This window comes from Paramormyrops kingsleyae, chromosome 10 (genome assembly GCF_048594095.1).
Source record: "Paramormyrops kingsleyae isolate MSU_618 chromosome 10, PKINGS_0.4, whole genome shotgun sequence".
NCBI lineage: Eukaryota > Metazoa > Chordata > Actinopteri > Osteoglossiformes > Mormyridae > Paramormyrops > Paramormyrops kingsleyae.
The window spans coordinates 18,594,893-18,616,616 of NC_132806.1; the positions used below are offsets into that span (position 1 = coordinate 18,594,893).

The window sequence follows — 21,724 nt, forward strand, 5'->3', positions numbered from 1 at the left end:
GGATGCACCCAGTGGATCCTTCACAGCCCAGTATGTTCCAAGATTCATTGTGCAGATAGAGAACCTCCAAGAAACGCAGCCTACAAAGGCTACACACAAAGGCCCCTGAATTCAGACGCATCCAATGAATCTTGGGAGAGAAGGAAACATTTCTAGGCAGCATTTGAGGTGGCCTTCAGAATGGGACAGCCCTGTCACGCTGCTATGACGTGTTCAGTCTTCAAATGAAGCCTTAGGAGGCAACGGCCCCTGAAATGGGAGGCAGCTTATGAGAGCTTCATACACTGGCTGTGTCCGAATTCAGGGGCTGCATCCTTCAATGGACATGATATATGAAGGCGTAGCCTTTGTAGGCCGAGTTCTTCAAAGGTCGAACAAAAAGCGTCAATTGGGACGGTCTGGCCTACAGATAATTTCCAATTTGCAACACCAGCTGCAAATGCACTGCTCCTATTGCCAAACTAGGATACGCCCATTTTACCCACTTTACTGCACAATGAATCATGGGATAGGTTGGGGTGCAAAAGGTCCATCAGGTGCATTCTTTGCAACTCAGCAAAAGAAGGACATATTTCTAGGCTGCATTTGAAGGAGCCTTTGAAATGGGACAGGCTTGTCATACCACTGTGATGCATTTGGTCTTTGAATGCAGCACCTGGATTTGGATACAGCCATAGTTTTTGCTTAGGCAATGCTGATTGGACAGATAGACTTGCAGTCTAGGCAATGCTGATTGGACAGATAGACTTGCAGTCAGATATTTTAGAGCCACCTGGAAACCAGGCTTCTCTGCACAAGACAGGACAAACTACCACTAACAGTAATACTCACAACTAACAAGTTTCATGTGCTGTTGGCAGCATTGACTCACAGTATTAATTCATTCTGTCATATGCAGGGGACAGAAGCATTTTGCTGCAACCGAGAGTGACAGTTTATTGTTTCGTTTGTCATCTTTTTCCATTTGCATTTGTAAATATTGTAAACAAAGGCTTTATCATTGAGTTTTGAGCTCGGTCATTTGTTTAATTTATAGGTTCATTGATTTGTTTTAGTAGACGTTTGGTAATTAGCTTTCTAGCTGTGCTGTATGCGTTCTAGCTGAGCTGGTAGCTTTGAAGAAACATGGCAGGCACTGCATCTAATGTTGTTGAATTAATTCTGGGTCATACTGCCAACTGTCGATACTGTGCGTCCCACATTTAAAAAATCACCCTCCCCGACTGGTCCAGCTAACCATATATGTCTGCATCATCATTTACTGAAAATCATGCCTGTACCATGTGTGAGAGCTGGTCCTGCAGCATGTTATCTTAATTGCACTAGAGCAAAGTGTTATTTGAGTTCTTGGAGAATGGGCGCATATCAGCCAAGTGTTTCGTTTCTTGTGAGTGGATTTCAAACTTTACCAATCAACTAATAGTGATAAAATATTAAGATTTTTTTTTTTTTTTTTTAAAGAAGGAGACACGGTGGTGCTTTTGGTAGTGTTGCTGCACACCCCCCAGGACTGGAATTCAGATCCCACCCCTCTCCCTGTGGGTTTGCATGTTCCCCCCCCTATGTTGTGCAGGTTTGTTCCCATAGCCCATGCAGTTATTTGAATTGCCAGCACAAATGCAGTGTATAGTGTTTGTGTGGTGTACACTCTGATGCACTATTGTCCTGCATACAGAGTACCCCATGCCTCCTGGGATAAACTGCAGGCTCCCCTCCAGGACACTGTACTGGTCCCTTCACAGTTAATCATTTGGGTATGAATTCAGTTTTAACAGTAAATGATTTTTGTTTTTTATTTTCTGAACAGGGAAATGCAGTGCCTCTAGTCCACTGTAAATACAGTGTCAGGTTAGCCAATTAAATGCATGCCTGTTAGGCTTAATCAGACACGTTGTTTATCTTGTGCACCACAGCTGTTTCCATGCTCCATGAATCAGTAGCTGTGAAGGGTGCCCACTGTATGCCGCCCGGTGTGAAGGGTGCCCACTGTATGCCGCCCGGTGTGAAGGGTGCCCACTGTATGCCGCCCGGTGTGAAGGGTGCCCACTGTATGCCGCCCGGTGTGAAGGGTGCCCACTGTATGCCGCCCGGTGTGAAGGGTGCCCACTGTATGCCGCCCGGTGTGAAGGGTGCCCACTGTATGCCGCCCGGTGTGAAGGGTGCCCACTGTATGCCGCCCGGTGTGAAGGGTGCCCACTGTATGCCGCCCGGTGTGAAGGGTGCCCACTGTATGCCGCCCGGTGTGAAGGGTGCCCACTGTATGCCGCCCGGTGTGAAGGGTGCCCACTGTATGCCGCCCGGTGTGAAGGGTGCCCACTGTATGCCGCCCGGTGTGAAGGGTGCCCACTGTATGCCGCCCGGTGTGAAGGGTGCCCACTGTATGCCGCCCGGTGTGAAGGGTGCCCACTGTATGCCGCCCGGTGTGAAGGGTGCCCACTGTTTGCCGCCCGGTGTGAAGGGTGCCCACTGTATGCCGCCCGGTGTGAAGGGTGCCCACTGTATGCCGTCCGGTGTGAAGGGTGCCCACTGTATGCCGCCCGGTGTGAAGGGTGCCCACTGTATGCCGCCCGGTGTGAAGGGTGCCCACTGTATGCCGCCCGGTGTGAAGGGTGCCCACTGTATGCCGCCCGGTGTGAAGGGTGCCCACTGTATGCCGCCCGGTGTGAAGGGTGCCCACTGTATGCCGTCCGGTGTGAAGGGTGCCCACTGTATGCCGCCCGGTGTGAAGGGTGCCCACTGTATGCCGCCCGGTGTGAAGGGTGCCCACTGTATGCCGCCCGGTGTGAAGGGTGCCCACTGTATGCTGCCCAGTCAGGAATGTCCAGATGGAAAATCGAATCCTGCTGCCTTTATCTCTACATGTCGGTCAATAGTACGGGCATCAGGACAATAGTGTGCGGTGGGATGGGGAGCTGGGGAGGGGGGCTCAGGAATGAGGCCATCAGAGAAGACCTACACAGAAGTCCCTTCTGCTGTCCACCTCCTCCCATCCCATGTCTTCACCACCAGTACAGCAGTAATTTCACCCAGGCTTCTCCCATAATGGTTCAGTTCTTCTTTACTTTCCTTTTTACACTTTCAAGGAATCCAGGTCTCCATGTTTAACATTTATTTTATTGTCATATGTAAATAATATAGTGACAGTTGGCACCCAAAATTTCCTGCCCCTCCCTCCTTGGCTCCCCCTCCCCTAACAAAAAAATTAATAAATAATCACCCAAAGATACTAAAAAAGGACAGTCAACTATTTTTATCACCCTCCCCTTGCCACCCACCCAGTCAGCAAATTTTATTATGCCCCCACCCCCACCACGCACACACCCCAGTTATGCCTGCCCACCATGAAAACTTTGTATCTGGCCACCATATTTATTTGTTCTGGCGCTGACACTGTATCATGAGATTACTTGCATATTTGTTTGCTTGTATTCCTTCTGCAGACTGTCAGTTAAAAGTACATTAATAAATAACAGGTAACGCCAGTAGTTTGATATATAGTGTTCTTGTTTTTCAGCTTGTGGGTAGAAAAGGTTTCTGGTTGGAGTGCTGCTGTTTCTCTGGCCCCAGCCAGCAGAGAAGAGGAACGAGGCCGTGCCGGGTGACTGGCGGTATCTCTAATGAGTAGAATGCTAGAGTCAGCAGTACGGTTACATTGGCTCTGCTGTGCTACAGATTACATTGGAATGTTTACGTCAGGTGATTTACTTTGGAAGATCTTACGTTGGTTCTCTCAAGTTTGAAAGATGACAGGAAAACCCAATTTATAATAGACTTAAAACTAAGACAATTAAATGCCCAGAAATTGTATTATCAAAGATGTTTCAACCTTGCCTGTTCACTATACAAGTATGACAATATATGCCACAAGACCAAGATTTGAAATTGGAGAATATGAATTCCTAATATACTTCAAATCGCAGGAGATGCACTGCAGTTGTATTTGACACTTGACACTGAATTGCTCAGATCTTCTGAGCTCATATTTCAAACATCAATAAACATCGATTCTTGCCATTAGAACATCTTTTGAAGAATGAAGTGTTTATGTTATGAATAAAGTGAATAATGTTTTGGTCATTCATACAGCATTGAAATATACAGTTTTATCTTTCTTTTCTTGACAAGTGACCTGACCCTGACAACTGGTCAAGAAGGTAATCTTTTCTGCTTTACAGAGAGGTATTTCTTTGTTGAATGCATCACTTTCCTTTCAATTGTAACATAAGATAGTTTATAGTGTGTACTGTAAGTGTAAGAGTTTTGTATCCTTAACTAAAATTTGTAACTGGCATGACCAAAATCTTAGCAACCTTGTCAGTGATATTATGCAGACTAACTGAGAGACGTACAGTTCTAAATGGCATGCTTGTGCAGGCTGGTCCATCTAATCATGCAATTCCTGCAGCATTTAATTAAACCGTGCCCACTGTCTATTATGCGGGCATATTAATAACTATGGAATTCAAGGTTATAAAGTTTAAAAGAAAAAAACTTCAAGGAAACCTTTGTGAGGGCAAGAAGCTCCACAGCTCCCAGTTTGAAAGGTCAGGTCCTGTACACAAAGCATTGTGGGGAATTCTGAGAAAATTTAAAAGGTTAACTACAAATTCCACTGAGTTCATATTTTCTAATACTTCTGTTAGGTTGCCAAAACAAGACTGGTGACAATTGAAAGACACTGTTTTTCCTTTATTTTTTAAATTCACTCTACTCTACTTATTATTTTAAGGACTTATCATAGTAATCATGTAAATCTTTTATCTTTTATGTCTTTTTACACTTCTTTGAGATTTCAGGTATGGATAATGTCTTGCCATTCTTAATTTTCTGTATCTGAGTTTTATGAGCTGTGCACCACCTAATATTTACAAAGCTTAAAATGTTTATGTCAGAAGCTATTACATACTGTATGATAGAGGCTGTAACTATATCAAGAATTCGGCAAGGAAAAGATGTGGTTATGAGATCTTTCACGGCATCACTATTCGGTGTTATCCGATAAGAAGAAGGATTAAGGAAAGGTCTTGAAAACAGTGATCGTTCTTTCAGGTAGAAGAGAGGAAACGATGAGCAGAGAACCAACCTCTCCCGCCTTGGCACCCCCACACCACACCACACCACACCCCACCCACACAAACAGCTCATCATACCAGTTTGCAGACCTTCTCTGACACTGGAGACAACAAGTTCAATAGACACCCTTCATGTCTGAAGAAACCTTGTCATAAACTGAACTGCTTGGTACCATCTTGACATATATTTTTTTTCTTAGTTCTTTCTGTCGTTTCTAATGCGTAAACATTGAATTCTATAGCACAAATGATTTATATGCATTTGATGATGACAGCCATTTCATCCAAAGGAGTGTGCCTGCAACAGGATTCTACTATAGTGCCATCAATATTCTCTTCAGTTCCTTTGTCCTACGTTAGCTTTCTGTTCCTATCTCTCATGTTAAACAGGTCGGTGCCGACTCGTGTCTTAAGTCAGCTATGAAATACCCTCAAAACAATTATCATCCAATTTGTTTCTTACCTCTTGGTTACCTTGTTAGGCTTCCTTATCCATGAAAAGATTGGTTGTAATATTTTTGGTGTGGCTTTCTGGACCTTTGACAGTATACTTTTTGTTTTCAATAAAAAAAAATAATGGTAAAATAAACCTCAAGAGAATTATATAAATAAAATGAATTGGTCTTATCTTGTCTTACATGTATGGGCATGCCTTGTCTTGATTTTGTTTTAATTTATTTTGTTTAAATAGAGGTTCCTGACAAAGTCAAAAAGCCTTGATGCAGTACACAAATTTATGTGGTGCTTTTATGCATTTTAAACTTACAAACGGGTCGGTGCCGACCCTATCACCATAGAAAGATTAACAGAAAGTCCAAGGTATGAACATATTAATAGAGATGTTATCAATTTATTTGATATTTTATCGTATTTTTATTAATGATACCTGCCACACAAAATAGCCAGGAGAGATGAAGTAATTTATCAACCTAAAAGATAAAAAGAAATTGAATTATAGTATTACATTTCACGATGAATTATGGTTCACATTTAGTGTGACACTCTTTGTATAATTTGTAATCTGTTTGTTATGGGAATGACTTTTCACTTTTAGTGACTGTGTGCCTAATTAGATGGCATTCTGGTAACTGGAGTGGACACTGAAAAACTTCAGAAGCACATGTATTTAATTAAAATGTAATCATTGACATGGTTGTTGGAGTGCTACTATGCACAGAAGATTCAGTCTGATACAATCCAATGCTGAGCAGAGAGAGTAAATTGTATCCGTACTGGGAGAGCATGTCTTCTGACATGTTTAGTCCCATCAGACCCTTCAAAGCAGGTGAAATTTTTCCGCTTGCTGCCACTGCCTCACCTCTCTGCCGCTCGCGCTCCGTCTGCTGTCCGCTGCTGAGAGCCCAGAAGACTCCTTATCAATATTTCAGACCACAGACTCAAAAGAACTGTAAACCTTGCTTTAAATCTGCCTTCAGCTACTGATTAGTGTGTTATGCCATGTTACCGTCTCCCTGTGAAGGGAGAAGAGGTTGGCTATCATTCATGTAAGGAACTGGATTTATAAGAAGCATACACCAACCTCTCCGTGGAGACAGATGGCAACTGAACATAAGGAGAGCAAGTGTTTAGCCAGCTGTCTGTGTTGAGATTGAGCCTCAGTGGGTGCGATTATCTGCCAGGTGTAGTTAGGCAGTTGCTAAGTAAACTAACACAAATTACTAAGGTGCTGATGGAAGAATTCGCAGCACAGCGTGTCGGCCGGCCTTAATCTGTAAAATACAGATTAAAATGGATAAGAGCTGTGAATGTCAGAGAAATGCGGAATTGAAACAAAGAGCTTCATTAGTGACATAATTTTAATAATTTTAATTGCCATTGGTGGAAACTGTAGACTGCAAAGAGCAAGAGCATTATGCTAAAAATTTAAAGCAGATTGTGCATTAGCTCAGCTTTGGTCAGGAAGAATGTACTTGCTCATTAACATTTTTGTTTGAAATCAAATGTTCGGTAACATTTTATTTAAAGCAGTCATCATAATGCATTATAGATTCCTTCATAATGCATTATAATGCATTCATAAAATATTATAAACATGGCTATAAATTTATATAAAAAGGCAAAACACATTGCAGTCATGTTTGTTTTGCATTATGAATGCTCTATGATGCTCTCACCTATAATGCACTATGCAAAGCATACTTCATCCTTATACTGACGATTATAATGCATTATAAAGGTATCTATTGTGCATTATAGATTAGTTTCATAAAGCATTCATAATGCATAATACACATGGCTATAATATATTAGCCCTCTTTAGAAATACTTATAGCTGTGTTTATAATACTGTATGAATGCATTATAATGCATTATGAAGGTATCTATGGGTGTTTTAAATAAAGTGTTACCAAAGGTTCTTATTCTTTGGCATTGATCTGCGCCATTAGGCACTATTTATTCTAAAGGCACTGCATGGCCAATCAGACTATTGCATTTGTGATTTTTAATTTACAACTCATGTTTGCCAGTTTTATTTTACTGCCTATAATCTTTAGAAATATTATTATGGCTTTATAATTATTTAAAAATCAACAGCTTTTGTGCACTTAGTAAATAGTATATACAAATAGGTAAGTTAATATTATTGTTAGTCTGTTTACGCATCAAAGGGCTTTTCAGGTTTTGGTAATTAATCCACCTTTTCAATTACATAGCTGGTATTATTTTTTAATAAATAAACCAAAAATTGTCAGTGCTTAAACATGGGCCAAGGTACTCAGCATAGAAAACAACAGGTTCATTGACGAATGTTGGATGACACTTTCCCCAAGAAAACTACTGAATTGATGCTTCAAGGACCTTGTGAGGAAAAAAAATGGACAGATGTTTGTCAATCGTGCTTAAGTTAAAATGCTTGCTTTCTCTGTTTAGGAGGTAGCCAACTTGACAAACGTGGCAGGAGAAGTGTTCTTTTAAATATCACTATCTCCTCCCACATAAATATACCCCTTAATGATGAACAGCATTTGCTCACTGTTGCATTTTTAGCTCACATTTGAAAGGCAAGCTGACATGCTTTTTTATTATTATTACATCTAAAACTCAAAAAGTGATCGCTTTGGCTGAGAATCTTTATAGCGGAATGTTTTATTCACATTCAATGGATATGCTGTGAAACTACATTAAAGTACTGCGGAAAATGTATCAGTACTGGAGAGTTCAGTAAATCTGAAAAATGGTGGCCATTAATCCTCATTGATTAAAGCTTCTTCTCAGGCAGCTAGATGGCTTATCATGTAATTAAGCACGATTAAACATATCCACACAAACTAAATATCTAGGAGGAAATTAAGGAGCTCTTCCCACAGCCTTGCCTGCTTCACAGGCCTGTGTCAGGTAAAACGGAGGCTTTTTATTTGCTTTGCAGCAGATGTCTAATTTGTGTCATTGTTGTGACCTCTGCCTTAATTGAGATCGGAGTGGGAATCTAATCAAAGATGTCACAGCTGGCTGAGAGGCTGAGGACAGCGTCTATGGGAAGTGAGTACAGTGGCATGATCTGCATCTCATAGGCTGTGCAGTTTTATCCAGAACTTCTGTTTCAAACACACTTCTAAACTTTCTGCAGGCCGGTGAGTTAAAATAATGGCTTTACATCAGTGTGACAGTGTGTCATCAGTGCATAAACTATTAACTTAGCAGAGAACATATCAAACAAACAATAACAGCAACTTTATCTTTCACCAACCCAAGGTTTTACAGAGGAATGGTATTGTTTATGGTACACAAACAAAACATAATGATCACAAATAAAACGCTGAAGAAGTATAATGGCCAATAACATGGCAAAGACAGCAGACTAATTCAAACCATGGTAAAAACAAAGAGACAAAACGACAGTCAGTGATCAGTGAAGCAGAGAGAGAAGAGATGGGACTTGAGTTGACAAATGACAGATTGGGCCGGGTGGATGTGGAAATGCCACAATTATTTTTTATTTATAAAATGAGCCTTTTTCTCTACAAAACTGAGCCATAATCAGGTTTGTTCACTGTTTGCAGGAGGGTAATTATGTACTCCAGCAGCAATTTATGGAGCCATTTGCAGCCCTCCAGATGGGTTTCTTGCCAGTGCCTTGTTATCTCTTCACTGTTGCGAGGCCCTTGTCATCTGCCAGTCAGACAGTTGTTGCTGCTGAGTCACTGAGAATGACATCGCTGACGCTGTCTCCCTCACTGTCTCGCGTTTGCACCTGCCCCGTCCCGAAAATGCACTGGCTATCACTCAGGGCATTGAAAAGGCAGCTGAGTGCACACAGTCCAGAAAACATGATCAGTGACAGCTTTCATTTCATTTTATTATTATCTAAAAAAAACTGCACACTGACCACTGTAGTGAAAACTAATCTACAGCAATCTAGTCAAAATCTGTCCTTTATACAATGTTATAGTGGAGCTTACAGTTCTTTTTTTTAGTATGAGAGGTTCTGTAGTTTTGTAAATTGAATTATATACTCTCTTGGTTGAATTTCATAGATTGAGGAATAGAAAAAGAGCAAAAGGCAGAGCTAATAATAGTTCATAAAATATAAGAGCCATCCTAGCTGATACAAGTTGAAAACAGCAAGTGACTTGGTTTGAAAGTGATTTATTAGAGCCACTATGAAACATCGATTAGTGTTAAAGCTGCAAATTTTGAGCCTTAGTGATAGTCAGCCATGCCGATTTTGTGTTTCAGCAGACTCCCCGGCATTCTAACATACATGTTGGAGATAGATGTATACCACAGGTTGACCCTGTGTGGATATTTTAAGGGTTTTGTTTGTTGAAGTCCTCCCATGAGAAATGGAAAGTGGAAGAGTGGAAATGTGCTTTGTGGGGCAGCCTGAATATTTTATGAAAGAGCTTTTTTTTCCCTCTAGTGGTGATTGTGTAAATTGTGAAAAACTTAGGGCTCTGGGGTGATCATCCAGTGATGAGTTTGACTTGATTTACATGAATGTAAAGTAGCCTGACTGCACTGTGGAAGACAAAGATGCTGGCATCTCTACATGGATTCCCTAGACAATGTCCCCCATGAAAAATAGACTTAGTTTTACTCTACATCAACATTTAAATGTATTATATATTATACAGTGCTTACAGAAAGTCTTGGGATGCTTGCTTAATTCAGTAAAAATATTACAAATATATTGGTTTTATAACAAAAATCATTGCTTCATTCATTTATTTTTTACATTACTATATATAGTATAAAATTCATTGAAAAGCCGATTCCTTGGGTGCTTTTTAATTAGTGACACCGTCTCAACAACATAAAACACCAAACATTTGTGTTTAGTATCCCTTTGGGAGCCAGTCACCACAATAGCAATTAATAGCAAACTGGCAAGAACAGAACTCAATGAGTCAATGAAGAAAATTATGACATTAAAAAGAAAATGTCTGTGCAGAAGATATGTACAGATTTGTTAAACATTGTTTGTCGATGGACTTCAGTTATAAAACCAATAAATTTGCAACATTTTTACAGAGTTAAACGAGCATTGGGACTTTCAGCACTGTTTATTATCTACGCATGTGAAACTGTAATTGGGATGTTTGTGTTGCATCAGTCCACCTGTCCCTCATTTATGGAACTCCGTATGGGTGATTTTTTTTTTTTTTTACAGCACTCAGAAAACCTGACGAGTCGCTGATGTTTATTTTTACTTCCATCATTTTTATATACCTCCAGGTTTCATTTTTATTTGTGAATCTCCCTGAAATTGTTACGTTATGCCCTCCCAATCCAGTCCTTTTGCACCCTGAAAAGTGAGATCCTTCTATTCTGTGTCCCATCCCTATGTCATTTGGTTCTGTTCACAATCCCAACTGGACCAGTGCCTATAAGAGGTTCAGAACACATGAACCTCTGTGCAGCAGACCCTGGGAAGGACTCACCGCTTAATGACCTGTTACAGGGTATGCACTCGGAAGATGGATGGGTTTGGTTTGGGCGAGTGTGAGAATTCTATAAATGGCCTTACGATCACTTTCATCCTGCCATTTTTCTGAACCCACTTGCCCTGTCCAGGGTCACAGAAGCTATGGGTACAGGGCAAGGAATAACCCAGGATGGGGCACCAGTCCACTGCAGGGCACACACACATTCAAACCTATGGACAGTTTTGTAACGCATGTTTTTGGACCGTGGGGGGAAACCAGACAGACTGGAGGAAACCCCCTGATGACACGGGGAGAACATGAACTCCACACGCATGGAGCCAAGGCAGGGACTCAAACCCCCGTCCCAGAGGTGTGAGGCAACAGTGCTGACCACTGCACCACTGTGCTGACCACTGCACCACAACCCCTTCCAGTTTATGAATTTAATTGTTTCCCTGCTTCCTTTTCCCACTGTTTTTCATTCCTTCCCTCTTTCTCCTTCTGATGTCTCCAAACACAATTAAAGGTTCATGAAGGAGGGGGGGGGGGACTGCCCCCAGGCATGTATTTCCTCTCTTATGGGGGTCCCTGAGCACTTATAGGGGGATCTTGGGATTCCCCCAGGTCCCCCTCACTGCTAAGAAACACAGGACACAAGGCAGGGATACCGCCCCCCCACCCCCCCCCGAATAAAACACCATACAAACAGCTAATCATTTTTTATATGGATTGATGTAACTGTCAATCATTTTCACACTTGTGGCTTTAAGTTCAACCTACCAACTTCAGCGTGAAAAATGCTCAAGGATTCTGAAAATCCTTGAGAAAAATTTTTCCCCAAGATACTGCATATCCTTTCAGGTATCAATGAGTAGTGAAAATGAATCATTCAGTCTAAAGTTAATGCTTCATCTGAGCCCAGGAGTCTTTTGTGAATCCTGTTAGTTTGCAGCTGAGCATCGCTAGCTTATCAAGCCCATGATCACGTGTGTCAATCCCAGTGCTTCTGGTGGGCGTGTCCCCACAGTCTTCCAGTTACATAATAGCTCTAATTCTTTTGTGAGCAGTCTCTCACCCGCACTGCTATATTTTTCTCCTGCTAGGTACATTGTCTTTGTGATTGATTTTAATGGTCTCTGAAACGACTAATCCACTGTGTTCGGATATTTGATTAAAAGCCTGGCTGTTTTCTTATTTTTCATGGTACTCAATTCTCCCTTTAAGTCATTGCAGAAATCCGGGGTGTTAATTTTATTTAGCAACATCTACCTACTGCTATGTAAACAGCTTTGATATGTTAATGCTGTTATTGCAGATAGGTTCATAAACACACTGAGCGCGGAGGTTTGGGCTGCACAGTTCAATGCTGCCATGTGGTAATGGTAATAGGTGTAGACCGTTCGTTCATTATTGCCTGTAGTGGACCGAAGCAAAACTGGCATCCGTATCAGGAATGCATTTATGGGGTATGCCAGTTCAGCCCGCCCTGGGTGTCTGCAGGCTGGAGCTGAGGAAACGTCTAACGGATGCTCTCCTTTCACAGGGTGATGATTACCTTACTTTCTTGCTGCTATGTGCTCTGAATTGGGGGGGGGGGTGTCTCAGTTCTACTCATCGCAGGCAGAACCAGCAGCATTCACCCACTCTGCTGCGTGCTTTTCTCAGTAGAGGTCACGATATTATCCTGCCCAAATATTTAGCAATTTTGTTACTTGTATTGTAGTTTTTGTTTGCATAAGTGTTAAAGGAAGGTCATTTTTATTTATCAACTATTGTGTTTTCCTTACAAATGATTAAATTTTGCAATTAATCTCCGTTTTATTAATAGCAAAATAGCCTAACGCTTGCACACACTACTGTAAGACATCTGTGTAAAAAATAAAATGTAATGTCACCCACTAAGGGTAGGTGGAATCTGATGGTGGGGGGGGTTGAAAATGCTTGTTTGGTTTCTGCTGGTCTCCTGAGTTTTGACTTTAATGACATTTCTGTGACCATAGCCTGCCACCTATTGGACATGCACAGAACTGTATTCAGCTCTAGATGTGTTTCTCCAAATATCTACATATTTTAATATGGATATTTTGGAAGGCTGTTTGATCTATATGGAGCCCAAAAGAATGAAAGCGGTTTAATAATGTATGGAAGCACATTTTTGGAAAACATAATGGAAAGAGCACTTGATGCAGTGCAACTGGTTTTGAGTTTGTTTAAATGTGTGAGATCGTGTGCATATCTCAGTGATGACAGAAAGGCTTCAAAACACACCATGGATGGGATCACTATACGCTCTCTGGTCCTAACTGGTTTAATGCACTGGGATGCAAAGTGCTCTAAATTCCATCACTTATAAATACAAAAAGGACCCACATGAAAATTATATTTGTTGGGAACTTTCAATAGTTTCACAAGAGAAAATAATAAATAATGCTTGCATATTCTCTATATAGTTTCTATACAGTCTTCCTGCACACACTGCCATCATAGTCTATACAAACAGTCATTATCCAAGTGATAGAAAATGTTCTTCAGCTGTATGTAGCTATAAAAGTGACTTCTTTAAAAGGCAGTGGAACCATTATACATTTTTCATATTTTTAGCCAACGGGAATACTTTTTTAAACCATTTTAATGTCAAAAGAGGTGCTTGGGAAATCTTACACTTCGGCAGCAGGTGGTTGTGACTGTAGGATAGAAGTGCTATATGTATTTTTGTATATAATAAATTCAGGTTTCAATATATTTGAACTTCTTACATCAAAACTTTTATTTTGACTTTACTGATAGAGCAGGTTTACCTCTGGTTTATTGTTCTTTGGCAAAATGAAGAGTTACAGCTTGTCTGTAAATGTGCTCAATATCTTTTTGAAATACAAGTATGATGTTGTTTACTTGTTACAAAGGTATGCTTATCAAAACAGAATATGGGTAGTGGTGTCCGTTGGGGGGGCTCGAAGCTGAATTTTTAGTTTCTGATGCAGATGGTAAACATTAGATTCTGGGGAATATAAAGGTTTTGAACATATTCCGTAACTAATTTATGAAAAAGTTTCAGCAAAAAACTCTCAGTTACTTATTACTCATCATTTAAAAGTTTCCATTGCGTTTAATTTTACCTTGACCCAGAAGACAAACGCTGACCCTGACATGCTACTTTGTAGTCCTTTCTAAACCCAGTGCCTGTTTTGCATATTTCCTCATGTTGACCTTGAACTGGTTTTTCAGTTGTTTTTTTTTAAACTCATCCACAAATGAAGTCCCTATTCCTCCCCCAGTCCTCCTATCACGTGGTTCTGCCCTGAGCAAGTCTTACAGATCTCTCTAGTTGCACCCACCTATTAAGCTTCACTGATTCTTCAGAAATAAGAAAGTGTGACACTGTTTTAATAATAATAGTCTGAAACCTAAACAATTAGCCTTTGCAACAGATTCACTATGGGAAAGAAAAACATTATAATTCAAAGCTGCGTCATTAGAAAGGAAAACCAAAACAACAGCAAAAAAATTTTGTTGACTCCCACCAGTACAGATGTTACTTCATGTTGTTCCTTGTTGGTCGATATTGTAGATAATATAACATGTTTCCAGGTGGTCTGGTCCTAGCCTGTGCTCAAAATGTGGCTGTAGGTCATCTGGTTTGAGTCCATTTATGAAGTGAGAACTGATTTCTTCATATAGTCCAGGTCCAACATCCTCTGCAAGCACAGTTACATTTTCAGTCATAACCCAACATGTCAGAACACACATTGCACTCAGAAACACTTTAAAGAATCATTTTTTTTTCTGTGCTTAACTCCTAGCACATAAAACTTCAATAAATTACACAGACCAAGGATCTTTCATTGTTTAGCACCTAACATGCAGTGTTTAATGTTCATACTGGAATTTGCTTCAGTAATTTTTACATTTGTTTAATCTTAAGCCTTTTCAAATAGTATTCACCTGCACTCATCTGGAAAAAAAAACAATTTTACTTAAGTATTAATATGATTATTAATGGTGGTATAACTTTCTTACCGACACACTTCTCCTTGAGACTTTTTATAGTGGTGGACAAACTGGCCCCAGTTTTGTACTGGTGCTCTTCCTCAAACACATCATCTTGGGCCTTCACCTCCATAGCGCTCCTCGCACTGCTGACGACTTCTGCTACATCGTCGGCTTCTGCCACTTCAAAGTCATCGGGATATTCGCTTAGGTCCTCCTCATCCTGTCTGGCTGCAAGAAGGAACAAAGAATTAAATCATGTAGGTTGTTTCCTTCAATGCAGTATTGTTTACATGATTTATATACTGTGACTAAAATGCTATACTACTTTACTATGTTCTGTAACAGCCCACATTTTAAATTATGATTTTAAATTGAGCCCAGTAGAGAGGCAGGGAGGGGGGGAGGGGTCTCTCACAATAAAGTTTGCCTAGTAGGGGTTACAAAATACATATCAAAATATGGGACAAATCCCTAAATGGTTTTTGAATCAACATTTTTGAAGGTATCAAAAATATTTTAAACATTACGGTCTAGAACCACCTATGTTCTCCTTTCATTCCTTACCATCTTGCTCTTCTGAAACCTGGTCATTGGGTACATTTACAAGCCCCATGTCCTCCTCCAGAATGTTCTCCTCAATGGAGCACAAGCTTCCTTCATCGTCAAAGTCATCAGTGTAGCTGGAATGATCCCCAACGCTGAGCACTTCCTCTCTCTCCCCATCAACTAAGGTTTCCACCCCCTCCCTGTCCTCCAGCTTCCCATTTTTAAGCATGGCTGGTGGGGCTGATTTCGCTCTGCTGTAGCAGTTCTTCTTGAATTGCTTGGACAAGGCTACAGTACTGTCCCAGTGATCCCCCGCTGGTCCATCTCTAGCACTACCGTCTTTGGGTCCGTGTTTTGAATAAGGACTGTACTTTCCTAGATGAGTCTCCTGCTCTTTTATAAACAATCCAAGGTGCTCTTGTACATAATTCATGTTTAGTATGCAACTGGCACTAGGTCTTTGAGCTGGATCTATGCAGAGCATACTCTTAATTAGAGATACCAGATTTTCGGAATACACTTCGGGAACTTTGCTGTATTCCCCTTTAACAATCTTGTAAAACAAACTAAGTAGGTTCTTTGCATCAAAGGGTGGTTTGAGGGCACATATCTCAAAAAGGAGGCACCCAAGGGCCCAAATATCTGACCTGGAGCTATATGGGAGATCCTGACAAAGTTCGGGGCTCAGATAGCTTGGAGTTCCAATGCACGTATTGGCCACGTCAGATGTGTTGCTCATTATTTTTGAAATTCCAAAATCTCCCAGTTTTACTATGTTCTTCTTTGTCAAAAACACATTGGTGGTCTTGATGTCCCTGTGAAGGATTTTGACAGTGTGTATATAATTTACAGCCATGGTGAGCTGCACGAACCATCCCATGACACAGTCTTCTGTAAAATGTTCTTTTTCCTTCCTTTTCTTGATCTGATCATCTAAGGTACCCCCATCACAATAATCCATAACGATGTGAATGTATTCATCCCGTGAATTGAAGAAGTGATCAGCGCAGGTAACAATATGGGGATGCCTGAGCTTCTGAAGTATTTCAGCTTCTTGCAGCACAGCCTCTTTGGTTCTCGTTTTGCGGCGGTTATCGATCTGTATTCTCTTAACTGCGTACAGCCTCTTTGATTCGACATGCTTCATCAGAAAGACCATTGCACTTGCTCCCCTCCCAATGGTGAGAATATTCTCGTACATGTCCATACTATTACTTAAAAACTATCTTCCTGGGGGAAAAAAAGAATTAAACAATAAGCCAATAAATGAAATTTTAGTTTAAAATATAAATATGGAGTTATACGACTACTACTTGTACAAGTCAATTAAGGACATTTATGAAATTGCCTACAATATATGCGAAATACGTTAACATGGCACAGTTATGGAGGAGTTTTTAAATCATTTTAAATCATTGTAGCTGCGTGGATATGATGTCACAAAAAAATGGGTGATAATCGATTTTTTTTGTCTTACCGTTAAAACTGGAGCAAAACAGTTACCAAGAATTCCTGTTTAGCTGGGGCCAGATGTAGACGTAGCTTGCAAATTTACCGATGATATCTAATAGTACTTTTATTCACTTCTGCTTCGTTTTGAGAAGTACAAAGACAACGTGCACGCTTACTTGAATGGAATAACTGAAAAAAGTAAACGAAATAGCGGCATTACATTGTACTCCGTGGGCGTCTCCTGTATTGTAGCGTTTCCCCGTCTCCATGGTTACCGGTCTTCTGACAGGGGATTCTTCCGTTGGTTTAGTACGAAATAGCGTAAGCAAGGTATCAAGGAATCAGGAGGGAGACATGGGGAAATATGCTAAGATGCTATTAGAATAATAAAAAAAATCTTTTATAGAAAAGAAAGACATTTCGTGTGGTACTAGTTGCTTTCTGTGCTTTCCTTTCTAAGTTTTGTCAAAAAATGTTTGTAAACGTGAATGAACGAGTCACGTGTCCAGTATAAAAAACTGTATTTGAATCTGATATGGCATGTACGGTGTGTCAAACAGTCCTAAAATTAAGCACAATAAATGGGATGATGATGATGACAATCACCATAATCAATTTTCAATTAATCCAAGTCATGTTTTATTGTCAAATATTAATTTTCAATATAATTACTTAATATGGGTCACGGTGTGTTTTATTTCTTTTTAAAGCATATCAAGAAGTGTACAATCATAGAATTTTTATAATGACTCTAACATACACCAAACATGAATGCTGCATTACTTCCATAGAAATAGCAATCATCCGCAAGATCAGTTTTATTACATCACATGAAAATAGAACACAGCGATGTACGGAATTAAACATCACATTCATAGATAGGAAGCAGACAAAATGGCAGCATACAGATTGACTCCTCAACCTTTGCACATTACGGCAAATTCCGGTTCCTCACACAAAATCCTCACATATTATAAACTTTTGTGTACTTCGTTTCAGTATGCCCAGTTACTGAATTTCAACCTATCAACGTGAGCTGAATTTACAATTTTGAAGTACATTATTTCATTATTTTAGAATTTATTAGACTAGCACACAGGGTCCTTGCAACTTGTGGCACTTTATTGAACGTCATCGGGTAATCAGGGTGTATCCCTGTATCAATTTATAAACTAATGTAGCTGTATAATGTAATATTGTAGTATAATATTTAATTGCATAAACGACATCCATACGTCCATACGTTATAAACATATATTTGTATATATATTTACATTTTTTGATCGATTGAATCAGGCTTTAAGACAAACACCCCATCCGGGGGCCTACGTCTTACAACTGGAAGGCGGTGTGGTCTTCACATCTGTGAATAGTGCCTGTGTTAATTTATTTATAAATAGGATAAGTCCGAAAAGAAATGCCACCGAAAGGAAAGGGTGGCAAGGGTGGAAAAGGTGCTTTATGTCACCCCCCAGATTACTTAAACGTGGGGATAGATAGTTTGATTGCAGTTAGTCACTGTGTTTTGCTCTCGTTTGAGTGGCTGGTGTAACCGCTGATCGTTATGCTTCTGGATACCAATGATTTAGATCGATTATGATCTTATACCTTTTAGCGAGCTTGTTGGCTTTTTCGCTTAACCGAACATTTAATTTCGCAGTACGTGCTGTTGCTTCGAAATGTCGTATTTTTTATTGATATCTGTCAAGTATGCAGGTTGTTTGTTTTTATTAAATAGCATGCTTTTCTTAACGATTCCTATCGTTACCGAAATTTGTTGCCTATGCATTTCCATGCGCAGGTGCTTCGGGGAGCGGTGAGGCCGATAAAAAAGAAAAAGAAAAGACGCCTAAGGGGGGAACATCTGTTAAGGTTTGAGCACTATATAAAACATGCCCATGTTTTGTGTTTTCTTGTATTGCTACAGAGCTACTTTGTCGAGTTAGGTTACCGTAGTGCTAATCGATAGCCCTAACCCCCCCCAAAAAGAAAAGAAAAGAAAACCCCTAAACCCTAAAACCTAATCCCAAAACGGTGGAACTGCACATGCGCAGAAAGACTCGATAGCACGTCTCGATAGGTAGCGTTGGTCGATAGAACACCGGGCGGCTGCCTAGGGCGCTGCATAGGCTTCTACTGTCCCTGAATGTGTATGTGATCGTTTAAATGAATCTAACAAGAAATATCCAATTATGTTAAATATTTTCCCGCATCAAAATATTCTAAACTCTCTTTTGGGAATGCTTTTTTTCATTTCCCCTTAAATATTCAAAATACACATTGTGTACATTGTGAGCACAGCACAAGAAAACGATTTTTTTTAGAACTGTGCCATAAACCGACAAACGTATCATTTTGTGTAAATTTTATCTGAATTACCAGTAATGGTCTTTCGGCCACTGGTTGTGTGTATGAATTTAGTGGTTACTTGGTTCTGTTAAACTAGGGCTTCTCTGGTCTAACCCCCATGGATTTCGGTCTTGCTTCTCATTGAAGTACGTCGCACTGAGCTTTTTTGATTTCATTTATGCTAAATACTGGCTAAAGTCTGTGATGTAGAAGTCTCTCTAATTTGCGATATCTCTCTAAAGTTCTTAATTTTTGACTATGGTGAACCATCGCTTATTGTGATGGTAAAACCGATCGGGTGTCTGTAAATGTCTTTGCCCTTTAATATGCGACAAATGCGTTACAGACAATTAAAAGATGAGAACTTATAATATAGTAAAGCTTCATGGGTTGCTGTGGCTCCATTTTAAATGTGTGATGCCTTTAATCTGTTAAGCATGGCTGGTCAAGGATATAAAGACCAAAAACGTGCATACCTGATGACATGATGGATTGTGAGGACTAGAAGCAATACTGCCACTAATATCTCCCCTCTGTGTACGCAGAGGTTACTTAAGCTGTTTTATATCAACAGCTGTTCAGTTTCTCTGTCTGAGCAGCTACATTTACAAAATTTAATGGCACTTATTGTAAAGTTAAACATGTGAGTTAAATTGATTAATTGAAGGCACTTAATTTCAGTCAGGTGGTTTGGCATGGCTGGAACGAAAGGCATTCTAGATTTAGTCCTTTTGGACCATAATTGAATAGCATCGCTGTAAGTGATGCTAATCGAGAAAGTTAACTTCGTATCGAATATCCATTGTACTCTATACAATGGCACGCCTTGTGGTAGGCTGCATGCCATTGCCGAGTTTCTAGGAAACCATTGTGACTTTTGGTTTGTGTCATATATTTTCCTCTTTGTGAAATGGCTATGCTTTTTGGGCAGTGTATAGGGGATTGATCACTGAGGTGACTGTTTTCCGAATAGTATTTCATTTGTGCATTTATGCCAGAGACTATTGGATGGAGAGGCGTGATGTGCAGTGGAATGGGAGAGCTTGCTAACTCTGCTGTTTCACTCTTTACACGCTTTTACACCCAGGTACGTCACATCCTTTGTGAGAAACATGGTAAATGTATGGAGGCCATGGAGAAGCTGAAGTCCGGCGTGCGATTCAGCGAAGTGGCATCGCAGTACAGCGAAGACAAGGCCAGACAAGGGGTAGGGAGGAGAACGATTCTGCTGTGAAATGCCCATTGGTTTTCATTTCTATATTTTATACACTTAGTAAATGCCCTTCTCTAGAGTGGTATGCAGAATGGCTGTGACTGCAAAAATGTAAAGCATTAGCCTAATTGTTCCAACAACCATAACATTTGTGATTGTTGTATTAATATAATATATTAGGGCAGCTAGTGCTGATGTGATAGCAATGTGTATTATGAAAATCACATGGAGGTTTTCCTTTTTGTACTTTACCAGGTATGACCACAGCCACAAATATCCACAGGTCTTGACATAATCTCGATTGTATTACTTGCATGAATGTCTTTAACTCTCTCTCCCACCAGATGGTGCTGTAACTGTTTCAAACTGCTGAGCTACAGTTCAATGCATTAAAGTTGTCTGTAGTACTTTTTACTAATCTTCCATTATGTATAATTTACTGTTCAGTATTTGTACTTCCTGCAAAAATGTTATGTTTTAGATGCAGTTTTTGCGGTGGAAAAAAAATCTGTTTCAGTATTATGAAAATATATTTGTTCCATATTAGTTCCCTGGCTTATTAATATTTTTACTGGTTGAACTTAACTCAGCCAGTACTGATTGTGAGCTTTCTGGGTGTCACAGGGTGACCTTGGCTGGATGACCAGAGGATCTATGGTTGGGCCATTTCAGGATGCAGCATTTGCCCTCCCTGTCAGCACTATGGACAAACCCGTGTACACAGACCCTCCGGTCAAAACCAAGTTTGGTTACCACATCATCATGGTAGAGGGCAAGAAGTGATAATCCTTTGAGTATGTAAGGTCATTTTTTGGGGTTTGAGAATTTATTACAGTGTCCATAGTATGAGGATTAAATCTACCCAAAAGATCCCGAAAGAAATGTCTACTTTCTCTTTTAATGCAAAGATATTTCTGTTTTTTTTTCTGAAGTATATGCTGCTTTCATATCATGTGCCCATTGTCTTGCAGCATGTGCTTTGACATCCAGTTGTATATTAACTTTGGAATAAAAAAAAAATCCACTATGACCAGTTTTACTTGATTGTTCTGGAGGAAAAAAACACTTAAACCCAATTTAATTACATTTTACCATTGTTGTTAACTGTGGCCTGATTATATTTGTCACGAATAGCAGTAATCACATTTAATGCACTTTCAGTACAATTATTATACAGGCTACACGATTTTCATTTGATTTACAAGTAATTTTTG

At 40.1% G+C, this 21,724-nt stretch overlaps 2 protein-coding genes across 2 annotated transcripts; one reads left to right on the forward strand and one right to left on the reverse strand.

Moving 5' to 3' along the window:
• Positions 1-13,702: 13,702 nt before the first annotated feature.
• On the reverse strand, positions 13,703-17,405 carry nek12 (NIMA-related kinase 12). Its single transcript, XM_023830535.2, has 4 exons — positions 16,974-17,405; positions 15,515-16,726; positions 14,978-15,178; positions 13,703-14,655 (listed from the first exon to the last, which is right to left on the reverse strand). The coding sequence occupies exons 2-4, from the start codon at positions 16,701-16,703 to the stop codon at positions 14,498-14,500; spliced, it is 1,548 nt and encodes a 515-aa protein (XP_023686303.1). The 5' UTR covers positions 16,704-16,726; positions 16,974-17,405; the 3' UTR covers positions 13,703-14,497.
• An 858-nt stretch (positions 17,406-18,263) lies between these two features.
• Positions 18,264-21,540, forward strand: pin4 (protein (peptidylprolyl cis/trans isomerase) NIMA-interacting, 4 (parvulin)). Its single transcript, XM_023830530.2, has 4 exons — positions 18,264-18,402; positions 18,750-18,820; positions 20,385-20,504; positions 21,135-21,540. Exons 1-4 carry the CDS (start codon positions 18,366-18,368, stop codon positions 21,291-21,293), a joined length of 387 nt encoding a protein of 128 aa, XP_023686298.1. The 5' UTR covers positions 18,264-18,365; the 3' UTR covers positions 21,294-21,540.
• The last annotated feature ends 184 nt before the right edge of the window (positions 21,541-21,724 follow it).

Coding starts and splice junctions, on each gene's coding strand:
- nek12 (XM_023830535.2), bottom strand. CDS start 16,703: ATGGACATGTACGAGAATATTCTCACCATTGGGAGGGGAGCAAGTGCA. Junction 15,179..15,514: donor GGTTTCAGAAGAGCAAGATG/GTAAGGAATGAA, acceptor TCCTTCTTGCAG/CCAGACAGGATGAGGAGGAC. Junction 14,656..14,977: donor TCTCAAGGAGAAGTGTGTCG/GTAAGAAAGTTA, acceptor CTGTGCTTGCAG/AGGATGTTGGACCTGGACTA.
- pin4 (XM_023830530.2), top strand. CDS start 18,366: ATGCCACCGAAAGGAAAGGGTGGCAAGGGTGGAAAAG. Junction 18,821..20,384: donor AGGGGGGAACATCTGTTAAG/GTTTGAGCACTA, acceptor TTTTACACCCAG/GTACGTCACATCCTTTGTGA. Junction 20,505..21,134: donor AAGACAAGGCCAGACAAGGG/GTAGGGAGGAGA, acceptor TGGGTGTCACAG/GGTGACCTTGGCTGGATGAC.